We start from the raw sequence: 14,380 nt of genomic DNA, 5'->3' as shown, positions 1-14,380 counted from the left end.
ACCTCATGAACACACATGCTGTGTTAGTGTGTGTGTGTGTGTGGAAAAAACTACCGGGTGACAGAGTGCTCAAGCTGCAGCGCCACCTGCTGGGTGGAGTTATATACTACACTGACCTACTAAATTATTAGCATTATCTAATATATAAAAGCCTAGCGGGGCGTGTGTGTGTGGCGATGAAGATGACAAGAACCTTTTTAACACCTTAAGTAGCTTGATTTGACTAGAATGCATGAGTATCATGCACGGGTTAACTTGTTTCTTATATAAAGACTGCAATACCCAAAATAATAGTGAATCTGCGTATCGGGTGAAACAAAATAAGAGGCTTATCTGTGTCAATCCTGTAGATGTGTTATTTCAGCTCCAGTATGTATGACTCCAAAAAAGAGGATAAACAACCATATAAAATCTCAGTACTATAAAATATATACACTCACAAACATAAAGGAGAAATGTGCTTGTCTGCAGTCCTGGTCACCCATAACCACAGTCTGCACTAATTGTATAACGCAACTTAAATTTGGAAATTAGTGCAGCAGGCAAATCAAAATAGTAATAAATTGTACCAGTGAATTAGGATATTTTTGGTAATTAAGTTTAATAGGATTGTAAATGATAATAGACACAAGTTCTGAGCATAATGTGGTAAAATTGGCTAGGAACAAATGGCCTATAGCAGTGTTTCCCAAACCTGGGGCCTGATTCATTAAGGATCTTAACTTGAGAAACTTCTTATTTCAGTCTCCTGGACAAAACCATGTTACAATGCAAGGGGTGCAAATTAGTATTCTGTTTTGCACATAAGTTAAATGCTGCCTGTTTTTTTCATGTAGAACACAAATACTTGATAGCTTATTTGTACACTGAAATTTAAAATTGATATTTGTGTGCTACGTGAAAAAACAGTCAGTATTTAACTTATGAGCAAAACAGAAAACTAATTTGCACCCCTTGCATTGTAACATTGTTTTGTCCAGGAGACTGAAATAAGAAGTTTCTCAAGTTAAGATCCTTAATGAATCAGGCCCCTGGTTCTCAAGGATCGTGATTTAAGGATTTCTTTAATCATACTCAGGTCAATCTGTTTGGTTGAGTAAGTTATTTTCCCAGCTGTTCTCTCAGACACAACTGCACAAAGCAGGAGCTATTGGGGGTACGTGAGGATTGGAGTTGAGAAATACTGGCTTATATTAAGAAAAAAGAATTTAAGCATAAATATGAGTTTCATGAAGGCAAAAAGCTAAATTAAACTAAATGTTCCCAATACAAAAGTAATATAAAACGGTAATATTAAAAACAGTGATTTTCTAAATGCATAACATATACATTAGGACACTCGCTAGACATGTAACAAAACTTAGTTGTATGTATACAAGAGGAGAATCCTAAAACCTTCATAAAGCAAACTCAGCGCATTTGTTTATCATTGGGTTTATTTTGCAACATATAGAATATTTTAGCTCTGAAATCTACAGCTCTCGGAGGATTTTGGACTCTGCCTCATCATCGCTGTCAGTCACGTTGATACGCTGGGTGTGCGATGCTTGTCTGGCTGCAGTGTCAGGAAAGACATTTCTGGGCTCTTCTACATCCATGTGCTGCACTGCAGACAGGTAGTCATCTGTTCCGGCATAATATAAACTCCTTCCTGCGCTCTCACAGTTGCGAGAGTCTTCACTTTGTGCGCTGTCATCTCTGTACTCACTGCAGGGATAGTCCCTGCCCAAAGCTGACAACATGGCCTCGTGCTGGTGGCATTGTTCCCCATAATACCCCAGGTAATCCGGCAACGGGGCTGGAAAATCTCCATAGCCGAAAGCAGGATAGCTGAAGGGACACGTGCTGTGTGGAATAGAAGGGGAGAATGATAATACTTATGAGGGACATACTGTATAAACCAGGCCTGGCATACCTGTGGCTCCACAGGTGTTGTGAAACTACAAGCCCCAGCATGCCTTGCAAGCAGATAGCCAGATGATAGCTGGCATGACATGCTGGGATTTGTAGTTTCACAACACTTGGAGAGTGGTTGCAAAGGCCTAAATCCAACCATTTTCATGTGGTGGCATTGTCAACGCACAGTGATTATGAATAATGTTTTTCAAGACACAAGAGTGTTAAAATATTCTAATAAACACATACTTGCCAACTCTCCCGGAATATCCGGGAGACTCCCGAAATCTGGATCAGTCTCCCGGACTCCCAGGAGAGAGGGAAATTCTCCCGATTCCCGACAGGCTGTGGAGAAGTTAATGGAGGGGGGCGTGGCTTATTGGCATCATGGATGCATCATTCTGGCCCCGCCCCCTAGTTTTATTGGTCAAAAGGGCGGTGACTGCATTGGGGGCGGGGCTAACAGCACAATTCTTCGATCCCCGCCCCCACACACCCACCTGCCCCCCCGGACCTCCCGGGACACGAGCTGAAAATGTTGGCAACTATGAATAAACAAAACTATAATTAAACAAATATGAGATTATTTAAATATCTTGTCTGAATCTTTTAATTTTCATTGAAAATATGTCTGCATTAACATCCCAATGGCATCATTTCAACTTCCCTACATATTTCTCTTATAACTACGATGTTCTTCTGACAGACAAACAAATGTAAAATAAACTTACACCTCACGTCCATCTACTCAGGAGAGCTTTGTGCTCTAGGGTTATGAGGAGGAAACATCAATGACCTATACCTTCTTAGGGGGCTGCTTCAAGAGCTTCTTAACATAATGGGATCTTACTAGACTTGACCATGCAAGAGGTACGATAATAGTGGCAGCTGTTTTAGAGCTTTTCAGCACTTTACTGTAAATTGTAAGGGTGCATAATATGTAGTCTAATCTGGATAATTCAGTATCCTGTCTGGCTTTATGAAGGAAGACAACACAAATGGACAGATTTACTAAAACTTCCACAAAGGAAAAGTGGAGGTGTTACCCATAGCAACCAATCAGATTGTAGCTTTTATCTAGTAAATTCTAGAAAATGACAGCTAGAAGCTGATTGGTTGCTATGGGCAACACCCCCACTTTTCCTTATATTTTAGTTTTCTGATAGTTTGGTGGAGGCAAGTTTAATGTTAAGAAAATATATAGATGTAGCCACTTAAGTACATAAGTCCTGGTTGTAAGCCAGCCAAACTGGACCAATAGATCCCTCCCCCCCTGATAGCCATTTCATGCACAGAGACCCCCCTTCCATAAAAAAAACATTTAGATGTAGCCCCTTTAACCAGTAGTCCTGGTCTGGAGCTGACCACTGCTGCACAAGCATACACATCTAAGTCCTGGTTGTAAGCCAGCTAAACTGGGCCCATAGACCCCCCTTTGACAGCCATTTTATGCACGGAGATCCCCCTGCCCCACAAAAATATATTGCACAGATTCCCCCCCCCCCCCCGCTGCACACCATATACTGCCAGCCATTTGTTGGTGTATGTTGGGAAAGGATAATAGGCCCAGGTCACATTTTGTCTTTGCTGTAATAACCAAGGCTATATTGCTCCCACGTACTTTGTACAACCCCATGAGCATATAATGCACTGGATCATTGCAAATATTGAGCTGGAGGCCATACAGCTGACATCTAGTAATTCCATTATCTCCATGATAATAAATCAAGCTATTTAACAGTAAAATGTCTTTTCACTATCTCTGTTACTTGTTGACCCTTCCGGCTTTCCTTCCTTAGCTGACAAGATAGTGAGACAATCAGAAAACGTATCCTGTATTCTAGCACATGACTACAACGCACTGAACCCCACACACACAGCTTAGTGCTCAGTAGCTTATTTATGTCGGACAGAGGCCGCTTTGATTGAAAAAAGTCATCTGTCCAATATAAGATTCTACAAAATGACAGCTAGAATCTGATTGGTTGCTATAGGCAACATCTCCACTTTTTCAAACCTGCAGTTTAGTAAATATACCCCTGAATCTTTCACATTATAGTCAACATGCACACTCATTTCAAAGTGACTAGCGCACCTTTGGAAACAACACTGAAATGAATGGGCCCATTCATTTCAATGCTTGTACAAGCATAAAAGTTTGGATGTATTTTTCATCTCGCAGGTTTCAAACTCATCTTGAGAGTCTGAAGCCAATGAAAATATTTTTGGTGATTGCCAATTCACCTGTTTCATACTTATCATTGAGAAACGGACGATGTTCGGCTATTACTTTTCTGAAGTCTGGATAACTTGTGATTTATTAGTCGATTTCCTTTTATTAGGTTTGATTATTTGGAAATTGAACTAAAAAAAGAACAACTTTTATCACAAATTCTACAAATTGAATTTAGTAGATGACTCCATAAATCTGAATAGGGTGTGTGGGGTCAGGGCTGGCTTTTGCTTATGGTACAAAAGACCTGTGTTATTTAACAATACAAAGAAAACTGTTGGGATAAACAAAACCAACAAAAGTACTGGGCATACTTGCCAACTCTCCCGGAATATCCGGGAGACTCCCGAAATCTGGGTCAGTCTCAGAGAGGGCAATTCTCCTGATTCCCGACCGGCTGTGGAAACTAAATGGAGGAGGTGGGGCGTATTAGCATCATGGACGCGTCACTGTGACCCCACCCCCTAGTTTTATTGGTCGAAAAAGGTGGTGACAGCTTTGGGGGCGGGGCTAATGGCACAATTCTTCAAGACCCGCCCCCACACACCCACCTGCCCCCCGGACCTCCCGGGACACAAGCTGCCAATGTTGGCAACTATGGTACTGGGTATGCGGAGACGTACTTGGATGGTGTGTGTAATAGTGCTGATAAGCTCTGGACCATCACAGCTATGGAATACTAGGTTTAAAAAGCAAAGTGGTTACGGATGGGGCAGAGCTTAAGTCACTTAAGGCTGTTCACCTACAGATTCCAGTAATGTAAGAGAAAAACAAAACAATATAGAATCTGACAGCAGATAAGAACCGCTTGGCCCATCTAGTCTGCCCATTTATTAACCTATGGTAACCTCCAACCCTATTAAATCCTTATTTATTTTTAAGGATATCCTTATGTCTTTCCCAAGCATGTTTAAATTGTTCTACTGTATTAGCCTCTACCACCTCTGATGGGAGGTTATTCTACTTATCCACTACCCTTTCTGTCAAGTCGTTTTTCCTCACATTTCCTCTGAACCTGCTTCCCCCCAGTGTCAGTGCATGTCCTCGTGTTCTAATACTTCTCTTCCTTTGTCTATTGCTATTTATTTTCCTTCCTTTGAAAAATACTTTCGGTACCTTGTTTTGCATTGTTACCTGCGGATCAGTTTTCATAAATGTCCACCAGTATATTTATACATTGGTACAAGTATAAATGTCATGACCCTAACCTGATACTGGGGAAATGTAGAAGCCACAGGAGATTCACTAGACTGCAATACTAAATTATTTTACAAAACCAGATAAATGTTCAACAATGTATACAAAATCCACAGATATGGCGAACATAATGCTGAGTTATAAATCCTGCTTACCTGTGTGGGAAGTAATGTGGTCCAGGCAAGAAGTAAGGATGGTGGAAAGGGAAATGTGGTGGAGGCCCGAAAAGGCCTGGTTGTCCTAGGTGCGGAGCCGGGTAAACATGGGGATGTGGTAGACTTGGAGTTGGCAAAAATGTTGACCTACGACAGCTGGGGAGATCCCCCAGCTCTCTGGGATGATGCATCTCAGGTACGGAATATGTAGTAGATTCTTCGCTGTGATTGCTTTCGGTATAGATGCTGCTCTCCATTGGTACAGATGGAGGACGCTCTATAGATGTAGACAGCTCTGTAGGTTGAATCGTTTCTGAGCTTTGCATTGGTAAATCCTGATTTGCATCTCGAGGTTCCACTTGGGCTGTTGTGTGCACAGATGGAGGATGAGTTAGAGTTATCTGTGTCGGATTCACCGCATTGGGCCGAACAAAAGGTGTTGTTGCAGGAGCTTGTTCACCTTCCAAGACAAGAAAGTACATTAGAAGTAAGATCAACAACCATCATAGTGATAACAAGTTCCGTCCATGAATTTGCTCAAAAGGTATCATATCTCCTGTTGTGCAACCCCCAAGATTATACTGGTGTCAAAGCCAAGCTACAAGATGACCTTCTGAAATATACCAGAGGCTAGGAACCATGGTAGCTGTTCAGAGGTTAACGTTATGCCACTCTTATAAAATATTTGCAATAAGAGTAATAATGTAGCTGAATTAATGCATGAAGAGTGGTAAAGTTAGGGCGGAATTAGATCTATTAGAACACTGGATAAATCTTTGGAACAGTTTTTGAACAAATTTTGTTAAGACTAAATGCAAATTAACAATATCCACTTCATCTTTCAATTATGTTGGGCTGGCTGGGAGAAGGGGCCTAATTATTAAATGCTGATTTTGTTGGGACTGGCTGGGGTAGGAGAGGTCTTCACCTGTTTACTCATACATCTGATTTCAAGGAGGTGAATAGGACCTATCTATTTTTCAAGCAGGGTCCCAATATTCCAGGATCCAGCCAAGAAGCAACTGAGATTAAGACACCAGTCGCAACAACAGGTAAAGCTGCAGTAACAGGTTGGAGAGAGCAGCACTGATTCTGGTGGGACATTGCTGATTTTGGGGCACTGTCCAGACTGTTAGAACACTTTGTGCTCCTCTCATTATGAAGGGCGACCCATGTTCACCAAACAGTAGTTATTCAATGGAAAAAGCTGCTTTTCTCTGTTGAACCTCTGAATTGTGATATGAAATATTAAAGTAATTTTATAGTTTTCAAATAAGCATTGCATAGGCGATTGTATTGTGTTTCCAAGGCACAAAGTAATTTATTTTAGCAGATGTAAAAAGTTAACAGTTCAATACATGATTATTATATAAGTACAGTACAGCCAATACCAAAAGATACATACATACCGCTGCGTTCGCAATGCGCTCCCATGGGTACCAGTGCACAGTAGTTCACTCTTGAATACTGTGGTCAGAGAATGACTGAAGCTAGTGGGAGCGCAGCTATGATTATATACATTCAGTGTTACAGAGAGAACAATGCAGATGACGTGGCTTTCTTCTATAGGTCCAGACTTCAGGTGGGTCCAGGGTAAACAGGTCATAGGCTAGTTCAAACAACCCCCTCAAAGGCTGAGGTCAACATTCCAGATGATTCTCCCGCCCAGAAACCAGTTACAACTAGTCCATTAGCATTTTACAGCTTGATATCACTCTGACTATTTATTCCCTAACATCAATAACTAGAGTATGCAATATGCGATCTTTACGGCGAAATAACCGGACAACTGCTGATGAATAGGGGAATAAAATGATATCAGACATGACACATTTCCTATAACCTGAACCTTAAATAACACTAAAGTATACATATAATCATAATATATAAACTAATAATAAACTAAATACTATCTGCTCATAAATCACTGTGGATCAGAAATCATTTTATATATGAAATATATAAATAACTAAATGTTGTAGTGCGAGTGTGTGCGTATTTTACCATGTGATCGCAGTATGCCACGTGTAGCGTGGCATACTGAGTGCAATCCCACAACAAAACAATGTTAACCAATATACTTTCGTTCATCCAATTATACGACTTCGACAGAAATGATTTCCTCCCACTTCACCACACAACTAGTATCATTGGTCTGGACATAGACCAGTGCTGTAAGAACACACCCACATACCATTATCTACTGACAGGAGTAGTAAGGATCATTCCTGAACACATACAAGTGCAGTACAAATTCTGTTTTGTGTTGTCATGTGCTCCATTTAAATCAATCCGCTCGATTTTGAGCAACACCCATGAATTCTGCATATGAAAATATGGGCTGAGCCCTCATTTTTCATTGTGCATTTTATATTTTCCACCTTGAGATGCTGTCTAATTATTGCTCATTATGGATCCCTGTATTTGAGCTCATACCAAGTTTCATACATTTCAAATATATACTCCAAAAGTCATACCAAACTCTACAACCCCAAAGCTATACAAAGATGCACTGAGAGCTGAACCCACCACTTATCTGACTTACCCATAGTTTGACTGATCGGGGGCATCATTATGGAGAAGGTAGGAGAACTATACGAGATCACAGGTGTTGTGTTTGAACTCATCAGGTTGTAGGAAGCAATGGAGTAGTCACTAGCGGGAAATTTCTTTTTCTTTCCCGGCCGCGGCTGATACACCCAACCTAAAAGACAAAAAGTATGGTCATATGCACAGCAAGCCCTGTGTATCATCCACAGACCATGGGAATGGAAGAACTGGATCATAAAATAAACTATTAACTGACAGTGCAAATGTGAAGTATGGAGAATCATCTTTTTCTATTGTTGGGGATCCCATATCTCAGTGATGGGCAAACTACGGCCCGCGGGCCAGATCCGGCCCACTTAGAGGTTCTATCTGGCCCGCCAATATTTTGAATAATTTCATTAAAATATGCATAAAATTATTAGGGCCGACCCTGTTTGTCAGAACCTTCATTTTTATGCCTTCCTAGCAATTTCCTCCATTACACTTCATCCTCCTTCCTAATGGACTAGAAATGACGTCATTTTAGTACCCAGAGGTCCCCCTGACAGCCGGCAACGCACCGGAGACACCGCTGGCTGAAAATAAGTTAAGTAAACATTTGTTATGGGTTTTTTTTTTAATTAAAAAATTTTTTTACACTTTTTTTTTTCTAAAACCCGGGTCGGGCAGGTGCAGTATGAACCCGCCCGACCCGGGAATCTTCTTATCTATACTGCCCGGGATATTGCCGGGGCGGCAGTATGAAAGTGGTATTAGTGGCTCACCAGAAAGACGGATCTGCAACAATCTGCTGAAATAAGTCCTGTGTCTGTACGATCGCTGCACTTATAGAGGTAACACTGCTATATAACACCCTCCCGTCCCATTCAAAACATTTGTATTATATATTTCGATATTTGAGTTTTTTAATAAATTATATTGCCCCGCCTAAAGTTTTTATTTTTTATTTTGCCAGCTCCTGAAAAAGTTTGCCCATCACTGTTATATCTCATATGTGTTGTGTAAATTGAGGGAGAGGAAAGAGGATTAAAATTTAGCTTCTGTCTGGAGATTCCACTTTACCTTATCTGATGTAATAGCAAAAACAACTTTAACTCATGCAAAGAGATAGCTAGACATTGGTGATGCCTTTATATGATGTATAAGAATAATGTCAGCTTTATTTCCCATTAGTAAAATACCTGGAAACTCTTCCCTGTGCTTCTCCTTGATTTTAAACGCTTCATCATAATAAGGTTTCTTTTGCTCCTCGGTTAGCCTGTTCCACTCCACACCTAACTGCACACTAATCTCTGCGTTATTGGCGGTTGGGTTGGCTTTAGCCACTGCTGGACGGTGAATTCTTGCCCATACCATAAAAGCATTCATTGGGCGTTTTACATGACCGTATTTGTCTCTACTGAACGGCGTATCAGGCATTCCTAGGAGGAAATGAAATTATTTTGCTCAAGAACAATTTTTATACAATAATATTAATCTGCTGTTGTAATTCTATAATAAATTCTATAATAAAGTTTTTTTTATGCTATATTTACTAAACTGCAGGTTTGAAAAAGTGGAGATGTTGCCTCTAGCAACCAATCAGATTCTAGTTATCATTTATTTAGTACATTCTACAAAAAGATAGCTAGAATGTTTGGTTGCTATAGGCAACATCTCCACTTTTTCAAACCCGCAGTTTAGTAAATATACCCCTTAGTCATCAAAAAACATATTTTAAAGGGATTTTAAAGGAATGTGCAGATTAGCACTGAGGGGCACAGGTTGCTCTAACCTGTTTTATTTGTTTTTTAATTACAAATGGAGGGGGATAAGGGAACCTAAACCAGTATCTTGCCTGGGGCACCATGGGGTCTTTATCAACTGGGGCTTCCTCAGAGATCCTGCAAAAAAGTGATGGTCTTCACGATGAACAGGTTGTGGCCCCCGGGTTCACCAAACTAGACAGCAGCTGACTATGGACAGATCAGTAGCAATAGAAGGAGACATAGATGTGGTCAGATTCAAAGTCAGCCAGTAGTGGAGAATCAGAAAGTCATGTAGACATCAGGCACCAGAATGGTCAGGGACAAACTAGGTCAAAACAGTAATAATAATGAGAAGCATCAAAGCTGAAAACTCCTGTTGCTCAAGAGCTGGCCTTTTAAATATGGCGCCCGCTGATGTCAGCAGGCGCAATACGGATGTGCATCTGCTGCCACAAGAAGAGTAGAGGAGAGAGAAACTGCGGACCTAGAACAGATCGGGACGAGTTCCGCCCACGAGAGCTGCATGTTACACAGGAGAGGGGGCCTTACCTATTAAAGGCTTACTAGTGGATGATCTCTACTTACCATTGAGCTACTATTTATTATTGAGTTTACCAACCCTAGGATAAACCAATTAATCTACTTAAGGAGTGGAATACTCCAAATTGAACATAGGAGTCCCTTCCTTAGCTACAGCAGTAGATTCACACAGTTACCAACAATTGATTATAATTTCCAGGGCCTCGTTGCTTCTGACAGGCTGTATCTAAGCATGGTAATATCTGAGGCCACATATCCAATCCTGAACACTCGGGACTGGGCAAGTGTGGTCTTCTTCTACAGTAGGCCCCTTATCCATAAAAAGCCTGCCTTCTGGTACTTGGTTGTCGCCAGATCTTAAGGCCAGATCAAGAAATAGGGAAACATTTCACAATCAGGTCATTTGTAGTCAAACAGGTCAGCAACAGCTGTAAAGTAAAGAATATAAACCAGAAGAATGGTCAACGCAGAGATCATTGAAATTCAGGAACAAACCAGGAGGGTTTGGTCTATGTCCTATACACCGCGTAATGCAATGAAAGGGAACCTGATGTACTCTGGAACCTCATGGGCGGCCTCTAACTTTTAAAAGGACGGCACATTACCCTTAATCTCAGTAAAATGTTAAAACAATACATTTAATCAAATAAAGAGACCCCCTATCTGTAATAACATATTAGCAGGCATTTTAAACAAGGTTAACAAGCTATAACAAACAAATCTGAAAATAAAGTCTGCAGGAGCTAGGGGCCATAAGTGAAAACTCAGAGGGCAACATAGGGCCCTAGGGCCATCTTTTGCCCATAACTAGTGTATTGAGTCCTAGTCCTAGTACTTTCTCCCTATATTATATTTATGGGTGGGATTATATCAACTTCTACTTTTTTCAGTATCTATACAGAATCAAACATCAGTGGAACTGGAAGTTGTATTATGTTCGGAAATATTACATGCAAAGGGCCAGCTCCAGTGTTCATTAAACCATTATTTTAAAATGACCAAACGACTTGACACTTGAAACAATTAGGTGCAATGGAACATCAACAGAATCATACAATGTAATTGTCACCAAAAATCCAGGAATCAGCACAATAATGCTTATTAATGATGTCACAGGCCACTACTGCACAGCAAAGGGAATGTTTTGGCTCTACATCAATATATCTTGAGAGAGGGAATTGAGAAGTGTTAAGGACAGAAACCATTGTGCCCATTCACCCACTGAGATCTACAGCGTCGGTTTGCAGGTACGTCTACTTAGATTACAATCGTTTCTTCACACATTCGGAATTTAACTGTAGTACTCCTCGGTGTTGGAATGGTGAAACGATTACCACTGATAACAGAAGGTACAGACTTTCTCAGGAATAAGGAAATAGTGAGTGGAATATGAAATAAGGATTAGTAATTGGACTTGTATCTATTCTACAAGCAGTCATTTGCATAGCCATTTCGTAGGCGCTTGTATTATGCATTGACTGCACTGGGTCAGTGACTTTGTGATAAATACCATAAACAGACAAGGTATGCAGAATATTTATGGAAACATGTTATACATGGGTGAATTCTAAATCAGGTTATGGTAAGATAGTTAAAAAACAATTTATTGCAGTGATAACTTCTACATGATATATTTTTGTAATTTAAAAAATAAATAAAATGTAACATTTAAATTTGGAAGACAGCAATGCAAACCTAGTCTTAGTAAAACAACAACTATCATTTGTTATGAATTCAGGGCCTTAGCTTTTTAGACTGAACCAAATTTAATTGAAACATTGTATGTAGAAAGTACTGCCCTAAGTAAATAGTTGAATGAGTCACTTTACCTGCCTCTGAGGGTAGCACAGTGAGGGGAACATTTTTGGTTTCTAGTTTTACTATTGGTTCCATAAAGGACTGCAAATCTATTGGAAACGGTGCCAGTGATATCTTCGTGAGACCCGTCATATCTGTAGAGGCTGGAAGAGGCTGGAACTGAAGTGGTGCCCCAGGGGGAACAGCTTGCAGAGTAATAGGGATTCTCAAATCTTCGAAAAGGGTTCCAAATGGGTTGATGTCCTGGGCTTGGGGTATGGCTGTATTTTGTGGGTTCCTAGAGCCATTAGAGTCTGGCACTTTGAGGAATGTGCCATTTTTTTCCTCCTGTCCTTCATCTTCCATTGTTTCTGTTTTTATATCTTCTTCCTGGAGTAATTGGAACTGATTGCCATACTTGGGCAGCTTGTTCTCCTCTTGCATGTAGATGTTTCTATTGCTTTCCATTCCAGTTATAGTAATGGGGCTCTGGGGCCCGTCCCGGAATACTCTGCACTTTGCAAGTGGCCAGTGGCCTGTGTCACTGTGATCTGCTGTCTGTCTAGTGACCCCACAGAGCTCTTTGTGGGCAGTGATTGTCTTGGCGTCTGTGCCATTGTGACACAACAATTGGTCGGCGCTTTCCCATGATGCTTTGCTGCAACTGACTCCCCAACTGACAGCGTTGGCTTTAATTTGACCTGTCTCCAACCCTACATCACCTGGTGAAACCCAATGACCCCCATAATCATTTAATTGTGTGGTCTGGCTTGGCCCCTGGTAACCTGGCAATGGTTCAGTGACAGTTTGGGAAGCAGTCACCTCCCAGGACATATTGGTTATGGTGACCCCTTGCTGACTGTCAATCTGCCCTGTGTCATGGTTGTTTCCATGGCTACATGATGCACCAGTCCCAGCCCACTGAGTCTCCCCACTGCTGCTCTCACATAGCTCCACCTCCATTACTGTCTATTATCGCCCCCCAGCCAATAACGTTCTTGGAACCCCGAGATCATTCAAATCTGCGGCTGGGGAAACGACCCGCCTTCTGGGCGGACCACGCCCCCTCGCTGCCGAGCTCCCTCGCACTGCCATTGGCTCATTAGCGACATCTTAGGCGGCGCGCAGCTGCTGCGGCACGCGCACCACAGTCACCACTGAGACGCCGGGTTCTGTTACTATGGAGACAGGGCGGAGGCGGGGCTTAGAGCATTATTCTAACTATGGGTGTTACATAAATGAGGGTATTATAGAAGTCACCATGATGTGCCCAGCAAATAAATACCTGGCATTCATTTCAAGTTAGGTCTTATCATTCCATGTGTCCTTGGTTTACAAATGTGTATCAGCACCAGTTGTTATCATATAACTGTGTCACAAACTGGTGTATTATCATTATTACAGTGTCCATTAAATACATTTATTATAAAAAAACAAAACAATGTGTTATTGTGTAAATGGAATAAACACATTATAAATATATGTGTGTTATGGATACTTTGTCAGGCTAACTACTCTGTGATAAAACTATCCCTGACAGGTTAATGGTGTCAAAAATAAATGCATATTGGTTCCTAAGGAGTTTATTGATACTGAAAAGTTACACAAGTAACAGAGCATTCTATAAAACTATTAAATGCACCTATTGTTCTCTCTCATCAGCTATTAAAGGCAAAAAGACTGATATGCACAGAAAAATACCACTCCCAACCATCACAAATTTATCTCAGTAATATTATATTATAGTAAAGGAGCTATATTGTATAAGGACGTTTGTATTTGGGTTTAGTGACCATTTAAGTGTAAATGAATAAAAGTGGTTGTCAGCGATATTATATTAATGTATTATCCAATGGTAGATATTGCATGTGCTTATGTAATCATGTGTAAATAAAAATGGTTGTTGTGCATTAATATTGTATGCCCCTAAAATGTTGTTCCCTGGGTTATGGTGTTATAATGTAACATTACTGTGTCCTGGGTTATGGTGTTATAATGTAACATTACTGTGTCCTGGGTTATGGTGTTATAATGTAACATTACTGGTCCTGGGTTATGGTGTTATAATGTAACATTACTGTGTCCTGGGTTATGGTGTTATAATGTAACATTACTGTGTCCTGGGTTATGGTGTTATAATGTAACATTTCTGTGTCCTGGGTTATGGTGTTATAATGTAACATTACTGTGTCCTGGGTTATGGTGTTATAATGTAACATTACTGGTCCTGGGTTATGGTGTTATAATGTAACATTTCTGTGTCC

The 14,380-nt window shown here is 40.7% G+C and overlaps 1 protein-coding gene across 1 annotated transcript; it reads right to left on the bottom strand.

The window, feature by feature from the left end:
- Positions 1-1,308: 1,308 nt before the first annotated feature.
- On the bottom strand, positions 1,309-13,233 carry SOX30 (SRY-box transcription factor 30). Its single transcript, XM_075205391.1, has 5 exons — positions 12,149-13,233; positions 9,213-9,452; positions 8,027-8,185; positions 5,482-5,941; positions 1,309-1,845 (listed from the first exon to the last, which is right to left on the bottom strand). Exons 1-5 carry the CDS (start codon positions 13,077-13,079, stop codon positions 1,473-1,475), a joined length of 2,163 nt encoding a protein of 720 aa, XP_075061492.1. The 5' UTR covers positions 13,080-13,233; the 3' UTR covers positions 1,309-1,472.
- Between the last annotated feature and the right edge of the window lie 1,147 nt (positions 13,234-14,380).

This window comes from Mixophyes fleayi, chromosome 4 (genome assembly GCF_038048845.1).
Source record: "Mixophyes fleayi isolate aMixFle1 chromosome 4, aMixFle1.hap1, whole genome shotgun sequence".
Lineage (NCBI taxonomy): Eukaryota > Metazoa > Chordata > Amphibia > Anura > Limnodynastidae > Mixophyes > Mixophyes fleayi.
This window is presented reverse-complemented; position numbering and strand designations above follow the sequence as displayed.

Coding starts and splice junctions, on each gene's coding strand:
- SOX30 (XM_075205391.1), bottom strand. CDS start 13,079: ATGGAGGTGGAGCTATGTGAGAGCAGCAGTGGGGAGACTCAGTGGGCT. Junction 5,942..8,026: donor CCCGATCAGTCAAACTATGG/GTAAGTCAGATA, acceptor TTGTCTTGGAAG/GTGAACAAGCTCCTGCAACA. Junction 1,846..5,481: donor CCACATTACTTCCCACACAG/GTAAGCAGGATT, acceptor TATTCCACACAG/CACGTGTCCCTTCAGCTATC.